Below are 25,289 nucleotides of genomic sequence, written 5' to 3'. Positions count from 1 at the left end.
CTGGACTTGGTGTGTATGTGGATGTTATTTAGACATGTAGCATCCACCTAGACCAGACCAGACACGCCCACCACATAGCAATGACACTCGTTGATGGCAGCGGACATCACCTCAGCAGGATGCAGCCTCTACAGACACACACACAAAAACATGATGCAGCATGAAGAACAGCACGAGGTGTTGACCTGTAAATTCACTAGATCCCAAACTGATCAAGTATCTGTGGGATGATCCACAGATGCCCCTCCTAACAAAATGCCTGACACCACAGGACATCCTCAGAAGACCCACATCCATTCTCAACACAATATAAAACATAATACATGACATTAAGCCTTAGGTCATAATGTTATGCCTGATTGGTATATAATTGCCCATCAGTCTCTGCTTAATAACCCACAAATTAAAATGTGAAGACATGTGTTCAAATTTAAAACTGAAATCCTTCAGTTCAAACCTTATTGTGAAAATGTGTTCAGGTGCATCCATTTTACTACAATCCTTCTTTAAATGGGTCCAGGACCTTAATGGACCTGTGGCCCACTGTAGGGACTGAACATAGCTTAGAAACACGCAACCCTGTATATATGAGGTCACACTGCATGTCAGGACAAGAAGAAGAAAAAAACAAGACGAAGTCCAAGCAACTCTCTGTAGACCTCGGTGATAAAACCATGGAGAAGCATGTATTAGAGCAAGGGTATGAAACGGTTTCTAAAGCTCTGAGTGTTCCCAGGAGCGTTGTGACCTCAATATTTGTGAAATGGAAGATGCTTGGAACCGCCGGGGCTGTGACCAGAGTTGGCAGCGATGGCCGAATTGAGCAATTAAACAAGATGGGCCTTCGGTCAGGAAGGTCACTCTTGCAGTGCTTCAGAAGTCCTCTGATGTGAGAACCTGCTGGAAAGACGACCATCTCAGCAGCTCTACTACTGAGGAATTAATGACTCAGCGGCTTGATGCCGCTTTGAGTAAAAACACACGCAACAGCCTGCTTGGACTTTTGTATTCGTCAAATGGCATTTCAAGGAAAGTGATTCTCTGGTCTGATAAGATAAAAACTCTGAGCTCTCTGGGCAGAACTCAAGGCGCTTTATCTGCTGAATGGCAGGCGCTGCTCATCAAAGGCTAATACCAGACGTAGAGTGGAGCACGGTGGTGGCAGCATTATGCTAGGGAGGTGCCCCTCAGTAACAAAGAGACTGGTCATACGTGAAGGATGAATGTAGCCGAACAAAGAGAGATCCTCAAAGAAAACCTGCTCCACAGTTCAGCCACATGAGATGGGCCAGCGGTTCGCCTTTGAGCAATGAGATGACTTTAAGCATCCAGCCGACACAAAGCCTTAAGCGGCTTCATGACGAAATCTCTGACTGTCTTTGAGTGGTGTCTGAGAAAAGCGCCTCCCAGGAACAATGGAGGAGACTGCCCAAATCCAGATGTACAAAGACTGCAGAGCTGTCATTACTGTCAAAGAGACTTCTTCAACACGCGGAATTAAATGCGGCGAGATGTAGATTTCAGTGGTTTTCATAAGAGAAGCAGGTTACTGCATAGATTTTAGGCATTTCAGCTGCTCACTGGGAGCACAGCTAACAGGTTTCTTACAGTGTTCGACTCAACCACGCCAGCTGGTGTGGTTGTTAAGATCGGTAATTTAACATTTTTTTTCTCTCCAGATTTTCAGGCTCATATTAAGAGAGTTGCTCTGCTGAGTGGAGGACCAGTAAACACCAGAGATGTGTGGATCCTGGGCTGTCACAGGGTTTAATATTTGCCATGAGGATCTCTTCATTTTTCTGATGGCTCTTTGAACCATTTTCGGTCTTCTTGATACATATATTTTCATCCATGGCAACTCAAACTCGAATGCACACCCATGGCCAATTTAGGATCACTAATTAACCATACACCAATCAGGCATAACAGTACGACCGCTGTCAGGACCTTGGCATTCGTGTGTTGTTGAAATGTACCACCCACCTAGACCAGACCAGACACCCCACAGTAATGTCATTCCTTGATGGCAGCAGTCATCCCCAGCAGGATGCAGCCTGACACACACACAAAACGCTTTAGGAAAAACAGCAAAAAACTTGAAGAACAACACAAGGTGATGACCTGGCTTCCAAATTCACAAGATCCCAAACTGAACAAGTATCTGTGAGATGATCCACAGAAGCCCCTCCCCTTAACATAAAGGATCCCGCTAACAACATTGCGTACCCAGACACCACAGGACGCCCTCAGAAGGTCCATGTCCATTCTCTGATGAATTACAACTGTTTTTGAGGCACAAGGGAGACCTACACAATATTAGCAAGGTGGTCATAATGCTATGCCTGTGCAGTGTGTTTCCTGTTTTATACGTATACAAATGTATTTTTTTTTAGCTTAGCCCCTTTTCATGGAACTTTATAGTACACCAAAGTAAGAAGTAGAAGTATTATTTAGTTTCACCACCGGTGATTATAGAAACCGAGTCAGTGTGTGGGAATTTGAAGCATAAAAGCTTGGAAGTGGAATCCAGTGACACACTTATGGATAGTAGCACCCACCTGTTTAGTCACTTTTATTGCTGGGTTTCTTATGCCAGATCTGAGAATGTGCTATAAACCTACAATCTTCTTACTACTGGGTTCCTTCATGTTTATCATGTAACCGGGTGCTCGCGAAGGATTAAATGACAAATCAGCTGGCCTTTAAAGGTTACTACCACAGCTTCAGCGGGGACTTACTGAAACATCCACGGTCACTTAATGCTTCATCACATCAAGAGGAATCTAGCTGCGGATGCCTGCTGGACTAAAGAATGCCGATCCTTGAGAGTGTAATGACATTTGTCGTGCCGAAGTGGCATTTTTAAAGCCGCTCCGGTGGCAATGAGCCAATGAGATGGGGAGCCACGTTGTCCACTGTAACCTTTTCTTTTGAAATTATTTTTAATACTGACATTTTAAAGGATCACGTGATGATGGGGATGATTTGGCACATATCAGTTTCCTTTTTTTCCCTGAGTGATGGCTTCTTCTTCAGTGTTTGTACTTTATAAAGTGGCAGCCTAGAATAGCTCCCTAGCCTGCCAACAGCAGGTATATAAAACTCAGTTACTGTAAGTCAGGATCCTACAATACAGCACCACTCCACGTCAACCAGCAAATCATTTATAACAAGGAATGCACCAATTACATGAAAAAAAAATATGTTCCACAATTTAACAGTTAATAATTGCAAAACCAACGTTTTAATTATATCAACACTCAAACGAATATGAGTCAATACTTTAAAAAGGTTGATTACGTGCAACGGCTCAAGGCAAACCAGAAGCATAAAACAAAAGTCTAACAATCTATTAATATGCAGGCAAATTAATATAATAAATTAAAAGGGTTTAATGACATTAAGGATTACAGCAAACCAACAGTGCTGTAGAAAACGGGAGAGAAATATACATTGTTTTTGCATTTCAAAATTCCCTGCCATTAAAAAAAATAATAATAATTATAAAATCAACACAAATTTTCTTTAGTAAAGTATGAATAACTCTAAATCTCCACTATTAATACCTCTTATTATCGTTAGTGTTTTGGAAGATTTGTGTGTTTTCTTTTCCTGTGGTTGTTGTAAGTCCTGGGCAGGTTATGGAAACATTTGGCATTGGTCTTGAATTATTTCTTCCAGATTGCATTCCGCAGAGTCTTTGCAGCGAAGTAAACATATGCACCAACAACAAATAAGACAAGGAAATGAAATACAGAGGCACGTGGGGGCGGAGGGGGTGGGGGGGCGTTTCTCAAACGACAAATTTGTTCTTGGTGGTTGAACCGCTTTTGGTGGCCGTGTCCGCGTGAGACTGGTAGCCGATCGTCATCTTCATGGGAAGCCCCAAGCGCTCCTTGTAAACTCTCCTGTCGGGAGGAAAACAAGCGTGAGAGGATGCAGAGGCTGCCGTCGCACGTTACGTCGCAGTGCTCGTCGGACCCTGAAGGCCTGCCTCACCCTATGTGCGTTACAGCTTCCCGGTTCTCGTAGTCTGATGTCCAGACGGCTATTTTATCCCCTTTTGTGCGGATGTTGACCACGGCGCCGCAGACGTCGTCGCTGTAGTCGTCAAAGGCCTCTCCGACTAAGCACAGGAGCTGCGAGGGAATGGAAGAAAAGAGAATCTACCGTCATGAGGTGAAGGTTCACGTCTTTGTTTTGTCAATAACTGGAGATCCTCTACCAGAATGTCGAGAACGCTCAGGTTTCTGCTCTCACACTTCATTTTCACTCCTTTTCAAAGCTCAGGGAGTTAGTCTGAAATGTTATGCCGTTTTACTTTAACATTATTATTATTATTATTTGAATAGTCAATAAATAACTTTTGTATTTTGCCCTTGAACATTTCTTTATGAATATTGTCCACTTAGAGTTGGAAGTTACTGGATGGTGAGGAATGCTGTTAAAATTCAGTAAGCTGTAATTTATTTAGGCAGAAACAGGCTTCTTTTTTTGTCAGTCACTATAAATAAATGTTGACTTAATCCTGGGAGATTCCGTCTTGCTTAGAACTAAGGGAGATGATGCTATTCATCACTGAAGTGTTCAAAGAGAAATGGAGAGCTCCACACTCTTTATTATGGCTTATTACTGCAGAAGAAGAAGCCTAAACCCTTTTAAGGGCTTTGAGTACTGTTCTGTTTTCATGGCTAAGTACGATCTTTCTGTTGTATTTTTTCTTTCTTTTCTTATGCTTAGACATGCTTTACATTGTTTTGTTGGGGAATTAACTAAATCTTTTGTAGTTGACCAACTGGAGGGCTGTAGCATTCAGTGCTGCCAAAACCACACCGTCTATGGGGGAAAATTATGCAAAATAAAATGATGCAGTTCCTAAAATGGCCACTTGGCTCTAGATTTTATAGCAGAAATAAATGTTCACAGTCTAAAACATTTTTTTCTTAATCTTCAGATAAATTATCCATCCTGTGCACCAGTGATTTTTTTATCTAACTCACCCATTTAAATTACTATGTATATTTAAAAGCGTGTCCACTTTTGGTGGTGTCGGCGGAGGAGGTGAATGCACGATGGCGACAGCCAGAGACACTCATATTGAGCTTCAAAACTGCTCTTAAGTAATCCTATTGGTGACGTCACCAATCTTTATATACAGCTAACGACGGGTAGCCTCATCCTCAGGAGGCAGGAATGGATCAATCTCCTTGGCAGTGCTCCAACCACCGTGTTTTTACTGCTTGTAGGTCTCTAATAGCAGCAGACTATGCAGCTCATAGTTCGTTGCAAGCCACACTTTGCAACATGATCTGATAATGCTGGGAGGATGACTGTAAGACGTACTGGGCTGTGATGCAAGCGGCATGAAAAAACACAAGCATAAATTTGTAGTAAACGCAACTAAGAGAGGATCGAGGTTTGTGTGGATGGAAAATATTCCACAGAGGAGGAGGAGGAGGAGCGTGTGGATATGGAAGAGAGTTCCATATTAGGAGAATTTGGGATTAAAATTTTGTGATAAGGCGAGTTATTGGACTGCATCCATACATTTACAGATATGACCTCTCTTTTGCCTGACACACAAAGAAAATGTATTTGTCTGTCAGTTGTGTATACCTCTACTGTTGTACATGTAAAATGTGAAACAAAAAAAAGAATATTTGAATTTGTGTCTTATTTGATTAGCTTAAAATTGAATGCAAAGTTATGATGTATATTTATAAATGGCACCAGGCTGAGTTTAATATAGAACACATACAGCAGGTAGGGGGTCCCTACTTAATCTCTCCATCAGTTTGGGTTCCTTGGCCTGAAAAACGTTGAAGATGAAGAGAGAATCAACCTCTATGAAAATGTTTTTTCTCCAGCTTAAAATGTGATAACCCAATTAGCATGGCCTTCGTTGAGACAGGAAGCGACCTCTTTGTTCAGCAGCTACAGTATTGACAGTACAGTAAGTGCTGTTTACTCAGTGGCAAGTCTGTAACACTGACAGCGACCTTTAGAGCAGCAAGAAAGAACACCACCACAACACCGTGTGGCCTGCTGGCTTAGCGGCAAGCAAGACTTTTTTTTTTTCCAACTGCTCTCGTTTGACTGGGTTGTTATAAATGAGCTACACCTCAAAAACACTCAGATCTGTGGCTCAGTTCAAGTTTGAAATGTACGAGGCCATGCAATCAAGCATTTCTGTAGGAAAAAAAAAGGGGATTGATAAGAGTGGTGTAACTAATCACGGCTGCCAGCGAGTAATAAATGCGCTACCTCGGAGGCATGCTAAAGAAATGACTAATGGTGTCACAGGTTTGAGTAACGGGATGCATAACACGACAGCCGCGGCCAAACCTACAGTTTCCAGCCAGAAGCGGTCCAGGTCTAATCTCCTCTGCTGCTTGTTGAGTGTGATGAGCCAGCGCCCGCCACGCTTGTTCCTCTCATCCTCCCACATGGGTTCAATGCCGTCCTGCAGCGATGATTCGAATTGTCAATACACATCCCAAATCACAAATCCATCCAAGAACGGCAAACAGCATTTAAACGGGAGGCTCCAGCGCGAAAATCTTGAACAGAAGTAAAATGTGAAGAGAAAAGGCAGCTAGAACTCAACGGCGGCTGTTCAATGTGTAATTTGCACCTTTTCCCAAGGCTGTCTTATCTATGAATATGCGTTTTATAAAAGGCCATAATTTTCTCGTGTGAAATTTGCACTTAGGTGTTGAAATATCGTCACTTATATTAATACAAAACTCTCTATTTAGCTTGCGAGGAAGTTTATGGCTTCTTGTTTCAATTACTGTCATCATGTTTCTAGGAAATAGAATTAGAGGCTGCTCTTCAGAGCTTCCTGCTGCCACTCAAATTATAGAACGACAACAAGACAAGAATAATAAAGTTTTTACGCTGGTGAGCAATACACTGCTGTTCTTACTGGAGCGCCTGACTCAGCAATCCAGGAGCTTTATTTGATTCGGCTGCCGTACAAATATTAATATTTAGCTCTATTGGTATGCTGGAGATCAAATGATTTTAATCAGATTTTCGGTTCAATGTGTAGTATTTTCACACTGTGTATTTCTAATGTGGATGACAATTGGTCTTGGCTTACTTTGCAAAATGTGACGCCTCAATAAATATGGAAGTATGGAAGGTAAAGAAATCAAACATACCTTAAAAAGGGAGTAATCGCAGCCTGACATGAGGTTGCTTGACAACTGGATGTGGTTGTAGAGACTGAAATAAAGGGGGCAGCATTAGTAAAACACACCTGCTCTCACTTCTAACAGTACATCAAGAAACATTATGCAGTCGTGACGTTTTACTGCTTCAGACTCTCCGCAAAAGCACAGAAAAGTAGAGATTTATCACTCCTTACGCCCAGAAATCTTCAACGGTGTCAAATTTAGAGATGAGCCGCAGGTTGGCCTGCCATGTTTTGCTCTTGTCATTCTTGAAAAACCACAGAGACCATCTGTTGGAGACAGAAAAAGAAAACAGCATAGTAGCTTAAATGTAACAAGCCCCTAATTATACTAACAACGCATACAGTAACCAAAGCCGCTGATCTTCGGAGCAAATGGGGACGTACGGACGCACCTGGATGCTGCCGACGAAAAATGTAAATCACGCCGCCGCTGTCGTGGTCCAATTAATAGTGATGCTATGTCTTACTTGCTCAATGTTAAACCTTCTCCTAGTTCAGCAAGTGCCTGAAACTCTTCAGGCTTGTGAAATTGTGACGGCTGAAACTACTATAAAGCAATTAAAGCAGATAGCCAGACAGTGGGAGGTTTTAAATGAGTATCAAATGATGCAAATTAAACTGCCTTAAGCTGAACCGAATGCACACAGCGGCCTGTCTGATAAGGAAATATACTATATGACACAGCCTGTAGGCTACTGTTTACAACGTGGCATGTGAAATGCCCAGGTTCACTTGTTAAATATTTGAATATAGAGTGCCTCTGATGGATGCTGATTGTCTTCTAGGCTGGGATTAACCTGGAACTTTTTTTTTTTTGTGGTGGAAAGTTGGTCTGGAATGTAGTCACACACGGCACCTTGACAGCGCTGTCGGGTGAATTTGTTTACAACAAAGTGAAACACAACCGTAATGGAAATTCAGTGGTATGTTACGAGACTCCATTCATATCAGAATATAAGCCAGGCAATCCTGGGACAGTTGTGTGCACCCATTGACCATAAAACTAAATATGTGAGCCAAGAACATTTAATGAATGCCGCTCTACTGTATGTTGCATACCAGTGCACCTGAGCCAATAAAGAAAACTAATTGCATTTTAGTCATCATCTGTTGGGATACGTGGCAACTGGAATTTTACTTCTCAGCGAATTGAGTTGTGACACCAAAGTCTTTCATGACTCGACTTTAATTTTAACTGACTGGCGTTCTGTTGGGTTTCGCTTTTCATTTTTACCCTTTGGAACATAAATATCCTTGTGGATTTAAATATATGCAAGATATTCTGTCATGGCTTATTTGTATTCAGCACAGAAGGGAATTAGAATCTGAGTATGAACAGCGAGACAAAACACTGAACCACTGTGGATAGGTCACTAGAACATCCCCGTCTGTCTGTGGGGAAAATAAAATACATCCAGTCCAAAAGACTATGAGACTAAGAGAATATGAATACACGCAGATACATGTAACAGTTACCAATATGTACAGTCAGAATTTACACATGACATCATTAAAACACTGTATTTAAATTAGTAATGCTAGTACCATTGTTGTACAGCATTAAAGAAATGATCAATCCTATTTGATTTCACCTCATTGCACTTGCTAAAAAAGCTTTTCCTAACTCGTTCCTCTGCTCGAGCTTTCTGACATGTTTTTTGTCGTGCAGACAATTTCGTAAATGGCTCAGCTTCCCCTTGTGAACACAGCGCTCATTGTCTTTAGTGAATGGTCAATTCAGATCTCTCTTTCACTTCTACATGAGCCGCTCCATTCAGCTGCGTGGAGGAAGAGCTGTTTGGTTCTTGAACTGCGCTCCAGAGATCAAACAAGTGCGTGATGCAAAGGTCTTTCCACTGAAGTCTGAAGCATTTGTTCTTCTTGACATTCATACAGTTGCACACACACACACACACACACACACACACACACACACACACACACACACAAACACACACTCACATCTGAGAGCAGCCTGTCTCTCTGGCGATGATACCTGAATGCTAACTGATTTTGCTGTGCCTCCAAATTCTAGCAAATGTTAAACTGAATGACACTGTCAAGTATGTTATAGCAAATCAAAGCATGTCTAAAAGTTTTAATAGACACAGCCGCTAGCGATTACCGATTAAAAACATCTGAAAGGAGACAAAAATACTTACACAAAAGCATCACAGCCTAAAACTATACCTTAACCTTTAAAGCGGGTTTCGGATTGATTTCTTCCTGTAAGAAAACTATGTTTGCCAGCCTTCCCATACCATTAGTTTCCATTAGAGTGCATTCTACAACACTGACATTGATTATTTGACGCCACAGTGAACTTTGGACACGCTGCATCATTTCCCCTGCACACGTGTGCTCTGACACTTGGTCAAGCTTGCAGTCTCAGAACACATCTGAATTTGCAGACCTGTTCTGAAGGGGGTGTTTGATGTAGGCCTCTGGGCTCACGATCTCCTGTCCAGTCTCCTCAGATCCTTCTTCATCAGGCTGGGATGCACTTGGGTTGATTTCCTAAAAAAAAAAAAAAAAAAACGCAAAGAGAGGGAGGATTGATACTTGTAACGGGGAAGGAGGTGTTTTCCGTTGTAACTTTAAATGTACAGGGTAACACGTAACATCTGCATTACGACTCATGGCTGCAGCTTCCACTTGTTGAATCAGTTAGCCACAGCTGCTAACTTAGATGGTGATAAAACGCCCACCTTATACAACAACGTTTTATTCTGAAATGGGGTTAATAATCCCCTTATAATAAATTTGTCATTAGTATAAAAATGAATTCCTTGAGGACGCATCCATTAGTGAAACCCGATATGTGAACATCTGGAACAAATTCCACCGGGATGTGAAGCAAGACTATGGCTAGCTAGCTCGAGCTAACACTGCTCAACAGAGACAGCTGTGTTTAACTAAAGTTGTGAAATTCATTGTTACGCATTTCTGTGGCATTCCCATGTGTTTTGGACTTTCTTGTTCATTTATTATTCATTTAATGTACGAAAATAACGCCAAATAAAATGAATTCACAGCTTAATATTTGTTTACATTTTTTCGAACTTAATATAAAGATACAGTTACTATAACGCGAGTTTAAGAACTTAAAACTAATATCTAGAGACAATCCTTAATTCGGCGTGTTTCATGTAAGTTATAGCAAACAACGTTTTCTTTTTTTTTTTTTTTTTTTACGAGATATATCCCCCCCGTAGCCATTTCTTCTAAGATATCGTTAACCCGTTAACCTTAGCTACGAAAATACATATCGCAGAGGTTAGCGTCGGCTAGTGTTGACCAGTTCTGACAGATGACATTTTATCTACAAAACAAAGCCCCCATTGAATATAATACATTATTCCACATGCCGATTTTTCCCATAAACCTACATAAACACATTTCTCCTTGAAAACTTGTGTCTCGGCTGAATTCTTTACTTGAGACCCAAGAACAACCAAAGTGACCACTTTTGTAATGGAGGTTTGTGTAGTTCTCTACCCAAAAACTAGCAGCACGTCGGGTTGCACTAACGTCAGCCTTAAATTTGGGAGAGCGCCCCACACGCGCACACGCACGCACGCACGCACGCACGCGCGCACACACACACACACACACACGCACGAGCATTCCTCCTTTACGCCTGGGTCGTGGCACACAAGACAAACTAGAAACTACCTAAAACAGCCCGTGTAGTTGTAACGACAGTCAATTATCTCGTAGGGGCCGACGCTTAAAGTTGTACGTAAACTTTAAACGTGACAACGCCCTGTAATCAACCCAGAAAGGCCCTCTCGTATGTTTTGATATGTTCTTTAGAGAAAGTGCTCACCGGTTCGGCGGTCGCCATCTTAGTAAATCTCTGTTAGGAAAGTTTCCGTTGATTGGACCGAGCCGTGCAGCGTGACGGCCCCGCTGCGGACATGCGCCGTGTGCTGACGCTGGCTGGCTGCTGGTCGCCGGCTCCACCCCTCCCGCAGACGAAGGCATGGCGAGCACCGAGGCTAGAAGGGAGTGCGAAACGGAGGGCTGCAGCAAGGACGCCAAGCTCCAGTGCCCCACCTGTATCAAGCTCGGCATTCAGGGCTCTTATTTCTGCTCACAGGTACCCGCTGCTTTCTCCGCTCGTCCCGTTAGAAGGTCGGGGCTTTTGAAGCTCACCTGGGCCCTCTTGTCTCATCACGAGGCTGCTAACTAACTGTCGAGCTAGGTGGACATGTGTGTGTGTATTGGTTGCTTGCTAAACCGCTAATATCGCATTTCTCAAACGTGGCCGAACGTCTTTTTTTCTGGTGTAGCTGCACGCAGGCTGCTGAAGATAAATGATGTAATTAGCGATTGGAATAGTTGCTATGTTTGTAACGGCAGGCCGAGAGACAAACGTTAAGCCGGCTAATGAACTGTTGGTTGGTGAGCTAAAGTCATACAACTTCCCTGATCATAATAAAAGCTGATAATGTGGAGCTACTTAGCTGACAGGCTAGAGTTGCTCATAGCATGATGTTTATTGTGAAGAAACGTTTATTGGAATAAGACTGCAGGGAAGGATATTTGAGTTGAGAAGACAGACAGAGCAGTGCCACGATGTTTGACCCTCATCCTGGTACTTTCTTTGCCACTAGACCAAACCCCATTCAGAAGTGTGTCAATTTAAAGTTGAGCTGTTTCTCAGCTGTCTTATAACTTACTCACCATCCATCAGTCCTAATTGAGCAGTGGGTCATCATTTAGTGCTGACATTGACTGAAATACTCAGCTGGGCTGTAACTAGACATGTGACTCCATCTGAGAGTGTACATTGTGTTGATTACATTTGTGCATTCCCTCTTATTACATTTCTTGTCACCACTCCATTAGAAAAGGACTCTGCCAACCGACATTAAACTGTCCCACTCTCTGCAGTAGTACTCTGTTTAGAGTTGATCCGATGCAGCGTAGTTAAAAGTCAAAGCTTTATTAATAGTCAGCTTGGGTGACAACTTAAGTCCTCCTGCAGTGGCCGTGGCATTTGACCCCGGCGTCCTTTGCTGTGGCAGCACTTTCGACAGCATGACCCCACTCTATATATTTCTTTACTTTCTCTCTCGTCATTTAGTTTATAGCTGGAGTGTGTATTCAGTTATTCGGTGGAAATCAGCTTTTTGCAAAAGTTTATCATTTGAAGGAATGTGAAGGTGCCAGATTTGTCTCTGGGCAATTAAAACATTATTTATTTAAAAATGATGAATCAAGACTGTTGAGTTGACTAAGCCAGTCCAATTATATGTTTTGTCTCACATTTGTGAAGTGTATCTTATTAATTTGCACTGTATTAATGAGGATTTTCCTTTCCAGGAATGTTTCAAAGGAAGCTGGATCTCTCACAAGTTGCTGCACAAAAAAGCAAGTAGGTGTCACAGATGACTGCGTATGACTAAATTACATGACATCCGTCCGTGTATGTGGTTATTGTTGCAAAAGTCAAGAGTAGAAATGAGACGTCAGTGCCGGATGCTTTAGAGACCCTGGGCTAATCTCACTGTCCACGCTCAAGGACTCTGAAGCTGAGAGTTTACCTTGGTTTCATTTATGTAGCGCCAATCACAATCAAGACAATAAAGAAAAGAGAACCTCCCTTTCTATAGGAAGACACCTTGAGCAGAACTTGGCTCAAATGGGGGGGACCCATCTGCTTAAGATAGGCTGGGTTGAAGGACAGAAACTAAAGGGGAGGTGTGAGAGCATATATACAAATAACAAACATGACACTAGGTGCGGTACGATACACAATGGTTAAGAAATGGCTTTGCAGGATTCATTGTAGAGAAGCGTACTGGGTATACAGTGTGCCTGTAAACTGTTATGAGAATAAATAAGAATGAACAAGTGCACAGAGGCAGAAAACTACCTCTGTGATGATAGGTGTTTATATGAGCAGAAATTATGCATGACAAATCTGGTGGGAATGGATAACTGTGAGCAGTGAAGAAAAAAAATAGAGGCCTCAGAGCTGTTAAATCATCACAAGGACATTTTTAGCCATATTATGTGCGCTCTCTATAAGTGTGCTGTTCTGCAGACTTTCCGGAAGCACTGAGGCTCTTTACACACAAGATTACCAGGATTGTGTATTACACTCAACCACTAAATTTTGACACAAATTTGTCAGAGAGCTCTCCACCAGTCTGTAAGCATCACTAAACTATCTTGACAGTGAAGGTAGTAAAAAAACAGGTTTTGCTGTCGTACAGGTAACGTGATACGCCACAGATTGTTGTTACTATTTATATGATTCTTTAGCGCCTGCAGCATCTCAGCAAAGGTTTTGTCAAGAAAACCTGCAGGTGTTTAAATGGTTATGTCTTAAAGTGGAGACTAGCATGTGTTTTTGTCTTCTTCTCAGAGGAAGACAAGAACCAGAATGAACCCAAGAACTGTGTGGAGAAGGAAATCAACACAGACCCATGGCCAGGCTACCGCTACACAGGAAAACTACGCCCTCACTACCCACTGGTAAACTTTGAACCATTTATGCACATTTTGCCGAGAACTATTGTTCACACCGCTCCTTGTTGGTGCATGTTTTTTCTTGAGTGACATTCTTAATATTGTGTCTTTTTTCAGTCATGTTCTTATGTAAATCCTGATGTGTGTGAGTACTTTGATTGAATCTGTATTCCTTGTCCTCTGTGTAGACTCCCATGAGGCCTGTACCAGGTGACATCCAAAGACCTGACTATGCTGATCATCCCAGAGGTAAAAGCCTCTCTTTTTCATGGAAATGTATTCATACTAAATGTATTCAGTTCATTAGTTGGGCTCATTGTCCATTGGAAAAAGGCTCCTTTTTTTTCTCCCCCAAAGCCGTCACTTTTCTAGTTGGGTTGGGCAGCCGAATTCATTTTAGCTTAGTTTTATCAAGTTTAACATCCAAAATCCAACTTGGGAAGTAATAAGATGCAGTAAATACTTAAAATTACTTATTCAATTGGAAAATGTGTCATAAGATCTGTCTTTCTCAAGTCTGTCCCGTGTAGCCTCATAGCCATGTTTGTGGCAGCTGTGTTATCATTCAATCCAACATTAATTTGTGAAAAACGTGTGCAGGTTGAGGTATACCATACCATATTATTAGATCACTGTAACAATTAGACACCCAAGTGTCCATCACGGCAACCTTTCCCTTGAAAACCTTTCCCATGGTGTTGCAGAGGTCTCGACAATGAATTCATCCATGTGTGTCTTTTCTATAATTTTTGCATGAATACACAGATGAGCTCACATGCTCACTGTTGACTGAAGAACTACACACAGTCTGAGCAGCACCCGGGATGTGTGGAACAGTTTTTTTTTTTTTTTTTGCCCCCGTTCATTTTATACCATGTCATATCAATTATTCTTTGTATGTTCTGTAATTAAACACATTTCGCCCCCTAGTGATTCCTTAAGCTTTTGCTTTTTCTGGTTCTCTCCGAGATCACACGTGCAACTGTATTAAGTGCATCGCACTTCAAAATGAATCAAATGACCGTTATTCTTGACAGTTCGGTTGTGGGATGCGGCAGCCATAAAACATTCAGAACATCGGACTTGGCTTACTTGCTCTGATATTGATATTGCAATTCTAATCGAGATGAACCGTCGGCAACACTGAAGATAGAATCAAACAAAGGCAAACCCTGTGAAACTTGTGCTTTAATTAGTCAATTTCACCAGTTCGTTCTTTATTTTGCCAAAGTGAATAAATGTATGCTATAGTACATTCACAGCCAGCAGTGTGCAGTTGAGCTCGTGCAGTTAAACATTATCATATTGTTTGAGGGAGAGGCTGAAATCTGCCTACAGCTACAGAATTAAATGTTAACAAACTGGCATTTATTACGGCACTTATTAAAAAGCCATTTTACAAAAGCCCTTTAAGCCGTTTTTTTGTAGTGTAGTAAAGATTCATATACGCACATGAACACGTGAGAATCATTAAATATCTTGGACACATTTCTTCCAATGACATTTCTTTCAAAGCTAATATTTTAAATGTAAAACTCGGATCGGCTTTGTCGCCTAGCCGTGTAATATTTCACCCTGACCGTGGTCTACCATCGATGTTTGATTTATCGTGGGGTAAGAGAGACCTGCTGTCAGATCTGCTGTCACGTCGTGATTTTTTTATGACCAGTCTGCTCCTTTAATGTAAATCAGCTCACGTTGCGATAACTCCAACCTGGCTTATTTTACATCTATTTCTCTGGGCAAGTCATTCATTGTGCAACCATGGCAACAGCTACATCCTTGTCAACTGACTACATAGATCCATACCCAGGTAGTCATGGTTACTGTCCCCTTCCTTTCTCCTGTGATGTGTATTCAGGAAGCGAAGCACAATTGTTGCAGCCTAATGTTTGCAGCCTGTGTTTTTTAAAATGATGAATAAAATGATAATTAATACAGTTTTAATTAGATCCTTCGTAAGAAAAATACTGCAGACCATTTATCTTTTTTCACTGTGGTTTTCTGGTACTAGAGCAGGTGTATCAAAGTGTAAGTAAGTGTGATCGATTGCTGCGCTCACATTGTAGACTCCCTGGGTCAAAAAAAGGGCTGTATTTGACTTGTACACAAATCTGTCTCATGTCTGTGTTGCTAGGCAACTGTTCATGTTCATCCTGCAATCTTCTCGCTGAGTTAATAAATTATAGATCAGCGAATTGTTGATGACGCCAGTGCTTTGACCGACACATCACTGTTCAGTCCAATAACAATGTTGAGATGTTGCTGAAGCTATAGCTGAATTACAGATCGGCTCACCATCTGCCAAGCTGACTGAGTGCACTGAGACCTGTGCTTCTGTGCTTCTCTCTATAGCAGCCGTGCTCTGTTCTTCTGAATCAACAGCGTGAGTGTCATTAGAGCCTGCCTCGGCTCAGGAGCTGAAGCTGTAGTTTAGTTCCTGCAGGAGCCCCTAGTTACCTGTAGCCCCGCTAGAAGCCTTTATGTTTGTTAGATCTTTGAGATTCAAGCTTGAAAAATGTCATAACAGAAAAGAGGTGCAATGTATGTTTAACGCGCAGTCTCTGAGCACTGCCATTAGGAACCAATACATCTGCTCTGCCATTAGTTCTGTTTTTATACGATGTCAGTTAGCTTTTATACGTTTCTACCACGTTGAAATTCAAATTATTGATTATAGACTCCAGCTTACCTGTTTACTACTGTGCTGAATGAAATGGTCATGGTCGCCACAAATCTGTTGGAAGGATACAGCCAGACAAACTTCTCCACTTACAAAGTGGTGGAAAATTGGTTTGAAACCGCTCTGCCAGGAAGTCCACGTCTGTTGGACTTGATATTCACAGCGAAATCACTTAAAAGGATGAACGAAGGTTTACACCTCCCTTCTCAACAACAGAAAATTATTTCCAATTTGACTGGGTCAGGCTAGTTTGTTCCATCTTGTTGCTAGTCTCCATGTAGACATAGCCAGAACAAAATAAAAGTGATATTTCTGAAATTTCAATTAAGTACAATTGCGCTTTGTACGTGTTTCCATTGAAAGGTGTTTTATTAAATAATCTGGTCACATGACCCACTGCATCACCTCTGGTGATGAGGAGATGTTTCCATTGCAGTTTTTTGATACGTCTGAAAAACCACCTCACTATAGTGTAAAAGAGTTTTAGCGATATTTGAGAGGTTTTTCAAAATGTAGGCGTTTTACATTACCAGTTTTTCTTGCGATATTTAGGTTTTGCAGATTTCTAGGAATAATGGAAACGCAGCAAGTGTCAGAACGGTCTTCATTCGATAGAGGATAAAAGAGTCTGCACATGCAGTCTGTCTGGGTGAAACACATTCTAAGGACAAGTTTGTGTCGATTTCTCGAAGACTCTTTACAAACTTGTGCACTACTTGGAAATCCGCATAAAACTGCAGCTCAAAAGAGAATCCACATCTGTGATCACGGGAGCGTACGAGCTGTCACTGACACGCAGCGTGAGTCGTATAAAATTAAACATGATAAGGTTTCCACATTACAAGCGGAGCCGGGTGACGCTAACAAAACCAAACATTCTGACGTAACCCCTCAACATCAACAGTCCTTTAAACTTTGACTATTCCTCTGGTATGTTCGTGTCACACCAACAAAGAGAATATGTAAGTAGCAATTAAACTTTTATTGTGACGGCTCACACCAGGCTCTGACTCTAGCCGCAGCTTTCTGAGTGTGCAGGCTCCTTCTGTAGTGAGTGGGTTTTTTTTTTTTTTTTTTTTTTCCTGGGCATTTCTTCAAAAGGTGTCTCTGGTGTTAATTCTTTAGGGAAACTAAATCATCTGTACTCATAGTGTGACGTTGAATTAACTGTGTACTGTTTGACCTGTTGAAGCTGCGAGGAGTCTGACTCTACAGAAGGTAAAATGAATAGCAACCTGATAATTACCTTGATTGAAAGCCTCCACACTGGTAACGGTTACACTTCCTCCAGTCACTGTGCTAACTGCCAAATTATAGAGGGAGTGATGACGCCCTCTGCTTTGTAAATAACGGAGGATTTACTCAGATGTCGTTTGTGATGGAAAAAAACAGGATCGATTAGGAGAATGTAAATCCAGCTGTGAACGTCAGAAAATTGATAGACTGACAGCAGCTGCTCCGGCAACGTCCTAGTTGAAACAGCTCATCAGCTTCACAGCGTATTGACGCGTGAGTGATGCCAGTTGTCTGTCTTTGTTTCCTTCCCACAGGGATGTCTGAGTCCGAGCAGTTCTTGAAGGGGACGTCGCAGATCAAGATCCTCTGCCCTGAAGACATTGAAGCAATGAGAGTAGTGAGCAAGGTAACAGAGTTATCTGTCACTGCTTTGGATTTATTTGTGTACCAAGACTTCCTTTTACTGAGTTCGATTTTGACTTTTGCGTCGTTTGTGTTTGCAGCTGGCACGAGAAGTCCTGGACATTGCAGCTGTGATGGTGAAACCCGGTGTTACAACAGAAGAAATTGACCACGCTGTGCATCTGGTATGAGATGTCGTTTTGCTCTTAGTTAAACACTGTGCTTCAATGTAAAAGCACAATGTTTGACACCACAAATTTAAAAGTCCAGTAGGCATCTTACAGAAGTGCAATCTGTGCATGCCCATAGTGTTTAATAGAGTAGACTTTACGGTGCAGTAGTTAAACTTTTAGAATGACCAACAGTGACGTGTATGAAACAATTAATTTTCAAAGCATCGTCATTTTAAGTGATTGAAGGAGACCTCTGGATGCCATGTCACATTTAGTTGGACACTGGTGGTCTCTAGATGATGTGTCCTCCAGATGTTGGTAATCTCTTGACACTGAGTTTGAGTCAAATGTCTCAGCTATTGACTGGATTCCCATGAGAGTTTTTGGAGACATTCATGTCCCCCTTAGGATCAAATGTTTTAACAAGGACGGTCTTTTTAACTCGGGGTGAGTGACCTTTTGGCTCAAGGGCCATACTGGGATTTAAAATTTGACTGAGGAGTCAGGCCAGTAGCAGATTGGCTCGGCCATGTAACATGCTATGTAATACATATACACACGTAATCTGCACTCACCGCCCACTTTATCAGGTACACCTTGCTGGTAAAAGGTTGGACCCCCCTTTGCCTTCAGAACGCCCTTAATTCTTCGTGGCATACTTTCAACAAGGTGTTGGAAACATATTGATTTGACAGCATCACACAGTTGCTACAGATTTGTCGGCTGCACATCTATGATGAGAATCTCCCGTTCCACCACATCCCAAAGCTGCTCTATTAGATTAAGATCTGGGGACTGTGGAGGCCATTGTAGTACAGTGAACTCATTGTCATGTTCAAGAAACCAGTTTGAGATGATATGAGCTTTGTGACATGGTGCATTATCCTGCTGGAAGTAGCCGTCAGAAGATGGTCCACTGTGGTCATAAAGGGATGGACATGGTCAATAATCAGGTAGACTGTGGCATTTAAACTATGCTCTTCTGCTGCTGTAGCTCATCTTCAAGGTTTGATGTGTTGGCACCAACAACCACACCACGTACCAAAGTCACTTAAATCCCCTTTCTTCCTCATTCTGATGTTCATGTTGAACTTCACCAAGTTGTCTTGATCTCCTCTACATGACCAAATGCACTGAATTGCAGCCATGTGATTGGCTGAATAGCTGTTTGTGTTAACAAGCAATTGAACAGGTGTACCTAATAAAGTGACAAGTAAGTGTATATTACATGTGAGTAAAGACGATAGACTTCATTTTAGAAAAAGTAGTTAGTATAGACTAAATAAAAATGGACTGTGAAACAAGTCCAAAGCAAAGAGAGTCGCCCCAGTGACTGGCTGCAGTATAGGTCACAGGCTCCACCTCCTCCATGTTAGTGGATGGATTTGGACCAAACAAACTAAAATACACATCAAATATGTATTTTTTTCAAGGATAGCTTCTCTCATTATACGTAGTCAATATGGTGCTGATTCATGCTCCATTTTCATTAGTTGATTGTCGCTGTAAAAACAGGATGTGACTATGTGCTGATGACCAGTTGCCAACTGCTCTGTAAAGTGGTCACATATCACTGTGATAGTAGGAAAAAAATAAATCAGTGTATATAATCCAGCAATTTTTTTCTAACTGGTGGCGGTAGAGCTGTGTGTAGTATTAATTTAACGAAAATGCATGCGAGTCTGGAGGAAGTGTGGTCGGGTCCTTGATATTGGGATCCATGTGGCTCCACTTTGGGCCTGTACCGTGCAGATTCTGGCTGCAAATTAGCAACATGATGCTAATCCCAGGGAAGCTAGCAATAATTTGGCCAATGTCGTCTATTAGACAGCTGTTATTGAAGTGACACTACAGATCCTGTGCAGTGGGCCCTTAGTTTGAATTGAACTACATTTGAAATATTCTGACTCAAATACAGATCCTTAATCACATTTGACTTTGACAACATATAGACAGAGTTCACTTTCTAGGTTTGCTGTACACAGTGATCAGTGAGTCTGCACAGTTTCCCTGCTGATCTCTGTATATTATAGGGAAGCTACGGGAAGAGTAAAAAGCATCAGTGACCGTTCTAAAATGTCTAAAATGTCATACATTTGTATATGTATCCATATGTATCCTGTTTCCTTATATACTGTGCTCCCCTTTACAACAAACATGTTTGTTCTGTTCAGGCTTGCACAGCGAGGAACTGCTACCCCTCCCCTCTCAACTATTACAACTTCCCTAAATCCTGCTGCACGTCTGTCAATGAAGTCATCTGCCATGGGATCCCGGATAGAAGACCACTGCAAGACGGAGATATCCTCAACGGTGCGCTCATTACACTACACTGCTCCTCTGTTCGACAGTGACACTCTGACGAAACCCAACATTGACCTTTCCTTAAAACGAGACCCTTTTTATTTAAATACTCTCATATTTCCACAGTCAAAGCGAGTCCTAGGAACAGCCAAGCTAAGTTTGGATTTTGGGAGATGTTTTATTAACCAGACAGGGAGAAAAAAGGTTTGTCTTCCATGACAAATGACAGTGGCAGCATCCTGAAATGGTCTCGGCAGGTGTTTGGCCAATTTTAGCCTCTTTATGAATATTTCTGCTAAGGCGATGCCTTACATCCGCCACTCCCCTCAGAGCGTCTGATGGAGCACTTGCCAACAACTCATCTCTCGCTGTGTGGCCCGACAAGACGAATTGTTTCATTAACCTTTACCAGTGGGACTTTGCCAGTCAGATTTTCAGCTATCCATATTTCTCCCTAAGTGGGAACAGTCCCAGTTTGCACACATTCAATTTCACCAGCCATTTCTTCTTTTTTTTATGTTTTCTAAAGCACATTTTGTTTGTCCTTGCGAACGGGTTCATGTTTTCTGTAAAGCTGCTGCCCACCATTATTAAATGCTTTAGGCAGGTTATTCACAACAGCAACTCCTTTGTGTGAGACATAATAGAATGTGGTTTGTGGTGTAATACAATGTTTCTGACACATTCATCCTCCCACTCGTTTGGCAGTGGACATCACCGTCTATCACAACGGTTTCCATGGCGACCTCAACGAAACCTTCTACGTCGGAGAGGTGGACGAGGCGGCGAAGAAGCTGGTTCAGACTACATATGAATGCCTTATGCAAGCCATCGACTCTGGTAGGCACATTTCCTTTTACTCCACTGACCGGCTGATGTTTCTCTCGTTCATCTACAGTCGTGTGGAGTAAAGAGACACAGTTACATAAAAACATGCAGTATTGATCAGTCTCCAGACGCATGCAGTGTTTATTCAAAGAAATCACTTTATGTGAAGGTGACTGGGCTCAGTGTTAAGTCATTACTGATGAGACTGGTCTCAAGGTTTATACTAGATGAATAAATAACACATTAGAAATAGTTGCCGTTGCATAGTTTATCCAGCAGAGAGCACATAGAAGTGAGCCATGTGACCATTTACACTTGGTGATGAAGATCACTGCAGTCATTGAAAGTAGGATAACAAGAAGACATGCACCAATGTCTTTTAGTCCAACTAATATTCCAAAACCAATATATAATTAGTTCACCATTATATAAGACAAAGAAAGCAATACATTGTCACATTTATAAAGCTGCTAGCGACATTTGAAACCCTTATGTAACATGATCAGATTTTATGAAACTCTCAAATATTGATATTAACGTTGAAATGAAATGGACTAAGCTCTCTGTTCTGTGCCCGCCTGTCCTCAGTAAAGCCTGGCATTCGCTACCGAGAGCTGGGTAACATCATTCAGAAGCACGCTCAAGCCAACGGCTTCTCCGTGGTGCGAAGCTACTGTGGCCACGGCATCCACAGACTTTTCCACACCGCCCCCAATGTGCCACACTACGCCAGTGAGTAGCCTCAGAGCTCTGAAAGGTGCCACCAAGTTGACAATGTTCCTTTGCAACCGCATGATTTGTGTACTCCTGAACTTTGCAGAAAACAAAGCAGTTGGAGTTATGAAGCCTGGCCATGTGTTCACTATTGAGCCCATGATATGTGAAGGTGAGTGTCAGCTTTGTATGTATAATGATTTTAGAGATTATTATTGGATTATTTAAATATTGCCTTAATTTTCTGCTTTGAGTTGGATGAAACAAAAAACACAGTCAAGACTTGAAGAAAAGAAACCTCGCAGTCTTCCGAGAATCATGTTTCTCAAACTTTTTTCATTTTCAACTTTAGCCAGCTTTAGCCATTTAGCTCTAAGCGTTTTGAATTAGCTGGGAGTTCGGTAAAGAGGTGGAACCTGAGTGGAGCTGAGACAGGAGAGTGACGCCTCGGGAGACAGTCAGCAACCCGAGATGTCTGGTTAGGTGTCACAGAGGTTGCCACTTGGTATTTCTCACATAATCAATTCCTGTTAAAGCCATTTATCTCACTTGAAGAGACACTTTCAGCCTTTCTTTTCTTTATCTGACCAAGTGAACTGATGGCAGATAGATGGATTTCTCGGCAAAGTAACAAATCCGTTTTTTTCAGTAGGTTTGTTAAATGACCAAAAACTTCACACTCAAGCCCAGACTCATGTGACATGTTGAGGCTATTAACAGACTCGTGGGGTGGTTAAGTGGTGTGTGTGAGACGTAGTCCTGCTCTAAAAGCGGTCATTATAGGCTTAAAAAGCCTTTTCTAACTCGCAGGTGTCCGTTGAGTCACTGAAAGAGTCTGAGGCTTTGTTTCCAGATTTTTGTTTAATTGATGCCTTCTGAGTCAAAGAGTATTCTGGTGCGCGATGTCTCAGGTGGCTGGCAAGACGAGACGTGGCCTGACGGCTGGACGGCCGTGACCAGAGACGGGAAGCGTTCGGCTCAGTTCGAACACACCCTGCTGGTGACGGAGACCGGCTGCGAGATCCTCACCCGCCGCCTGGAGGACAACGGACGCGCTCATTTCCTAAATCAAATGTAGGCTGGACCAGAAAACACCAAGGACTGGACTTATACAAACACCCACACAAACACTCACGCTTCACAATCAAGAGGCGCCGCTCTTAGAGCTCAATGTCACTGCAGCTCTCATGGTTATCTGAATTAAATTGGTTCCTCAAACTAAATGGGAGTACTTGAATGTGTCTTATATCAAATGTGGATTGCTTTATTAGTGAAAATTGTATCCTCTGGAGGAAATATAAAAAGTATTTATGAGATTTGGTTTTGCTTAATGGCCAAGCTTGACATCAGGCTTTTTTTTTTAGACTGTGTGTCATGTCACCCGGAGCTCTCACTGGCTGGCTAGTTGTCGTCTTTAAAGTGTGGAGCTCAGGACAAATTCAACTAGTACGCCATGCTTTGCTTCCTTTCTCTCCGCCTCCGCTCTGTTAACCACACATCGTATTCATTTACCAGAGATGGGCTGAAATGAATCAGCAATATCAGGAAACGGCAGGGGTTCCAGAAAGAGGGGGTCTACAAGACCCTGGCAACGCAGAACGTGATGGAACAGAGGCAGTGTTGTGTTGATATCCACTAAGCCCACAGCGGCTGGTTAGCTTGGCTTAGCTGAGCTTATATTAAAGAAACCCTATGAAAACGTCTGTCTTGGCTCTAGCCAAAGCTCAGCTCTCAAGTAATTAACACGTATTACAGTTAAGTCTGAACAAAAAAAAAAGCAAAATTTCAAACCAGTAGCTGTATGTGTCGAGAAATATTGATGTTACAGATTTAGGGTTATTTGGTGAGCTTTAGAGACGCGATTAGCCAAGAAAGCGGTTTTCCCCTGTTTCATGCTAAGCTAAGCTAACAATCGTCTGGCTGTAGCTTCATATTTAGCAAGCAGGCATAAAAATAAAAGGCAAACAAATCTACTATAATTTGATTTCCTGCTTCACGACCCGTTGAGCAGCTGATAGTATACTGTATCATTAAACTGCTGAGGCGTCCCGTACGTGCACCAAAACCCCAATTGTTCTATCTGAGTGTGGCTATTATTAGTGCCAGCTGAAGACATCAGCAACAGTTGCTAGGAGAATAGTGACGTATGCCCTGAGCGTCTGTGTGTATATCCAGAATGAGACAACACTGAGCTCCAAAGAAGAAGGAAAAAAAAAAAATAAAAAAATACTGGACCTTATTTTGTGTCTCATGTCTCCAATAGCCCTGGTGTAGCAAATTGAGCCTTAACATGTGAATCTAGGAATTAAAAGTATGCTGGATACTGGGTGGTACGTGAACTGGTGTGTCTCCCCCTCCCCTCTGTTCAGCAGTCACCATTTAACCTTGATGTGGAGATTTTCCTGATGCGTGCAGCATTTGTTATTTCTACGTATTCAGAGGACTAACGTGATCACAGTTTATCTGCCGTCTTTGTATTTCTTCTAATGGAGTAATAAAAGACTCTTCTGTAGCTCTGTGTGCTTGACTTGGTCCTTGAATCTTTCCACTGGCGATCCCAATCCCAAAAGTGGTCTTAATTCACCGGCCCTTTATGAATGGAAAAGAACTGTGTGGGTTCATAACGGCTCTAATGTCTTTTTATACTAGGTGGAGGACGGGGAACGTCTAGACACATTATAAGATTACAATTTTATTTATTCCCAAGTTAGAGCAGTAGAAATCAGTTAAAGTTTTTTGTTCTGTTTGTTTTTCTCTTTTTTTCTTTTAACTAAACGGAGTATGAACTACACCTTAGTCTCTGGAAACACTTCTCAACACATGGACTCTAATTTGGCTAATTTGAAACCACCTTGTCATACTTTAAGTGCAACTAACAGATGTTTAATATTGAGTCATTGTCTTGAATTAACAAATACACAAGCTTAATATTTCAGTTTCGTGTGGTCTGATTGGATTCTCTCTGTCTACTTTGAGGACAGCTATGTACGGTACAGTCAGTACATGTAATGTACAGAAGGCCCAAATACCTTTAAGCGGCACTGGAGAGTTTGTCTTGTAAAACATTGCAGAGCCAAACGATGCCAACTAAAGCAAGTTAGACTAGGGTGAAAAAAGAAGTGAGAAGAATGAATGTATAAGAATAAAAAACGAACATGGGAAGTTGTGTGGTCCAATTTGATGAGTAGCTAATGCCGTACTTGTAAAACATTACTCGTTGGCAAAGACAGACAATAGTACTTTACCAGCCATGATGTGTCACAAT

General features: G+C 41.9%; 2 protein-coding genes across 2 annotated transcripts; one reads left to right on the top strand and one right to left on the bottom strand.

The window, feature by feature from the left end:
* Window positions 1-3,150: 3,150 nt before the first annotated feature.
* On the bottom strand, window positions 3,151-11,171 carry eif4eb (eukaryotic translation initiation factor 4eb). The gene is made up of 7 exons (XM_047610333.1): window positions 11,031-11,171; window positions 9,615-9,718; window positions 7,373-7,468; window positions 7,167-7,230; window positions 6,350-6,463; window positions 4,000-4,139; window positions 3,151-3,908 (listed from the first exon to the last, which is right to left on the bottom strand). The coding sequence occupies exons 1-7, from the start codon at window positions 11,046-11,048 to the stop codon at window positions 3,794-3,796; spliced, it is 651 nt and encodes a 216-aa protein (XP_047466289.1). The 5' UTR covers window positions 11,049-11,171; the 3' UTR covers window positions 3,151-3,793.
* On the top strand, window positions 11,136-24,536 carry metap1 (methionyl aminopeptidase 1). Its single transcript, XM_047610330.1, has 11 exons — window positions 11,136-11,303; window positions 12,533-12,584; window positions 13,581-13,690; window positions 13,873-13,933; window positions 17,918-18,009; window positions 18,107-18,190; window positions 20,353-20,491; window positions 21,191-21,322; window positions 21,899-22,042; window positions 22,131-22,196; window positions 22,936-24,536. The coding sequence occupies exons 1-11, from the start codon at window positions 11,187-11,189 to the stop codon at window positions 23,100-23,102; spliced, it is 1,164 nt and encodes a 387-aa protein (XP_047466286.1). The 5' UTR covers window positions 11,136-11,186; the 3' UTR covers window positions 23,103-24,536.
* Window positions 24,537-25,289: the final 753 nt, after the last annotated feature.

The sequence above is a fragment of the Mugil cephalus genome, chromosome 17 (assembly GCF_022458985.1).
Source record: "Mugil cephalus isolate CIBA_MC_2020 chromosome 17, CIBA_Mcephalus_1.1, whole genome shotgun sequence".
Lineage (NCBI taxonomy): Eukaryota > Metazoa > Chordata > Actinopteri > Mugiliformes > Mugilidae > Mugil > Mugil cephalus.
Note: the sequence above shows the minus strand (reverse complement) of the source record. Positions and strands in the feature narration are given on the sequence as shown.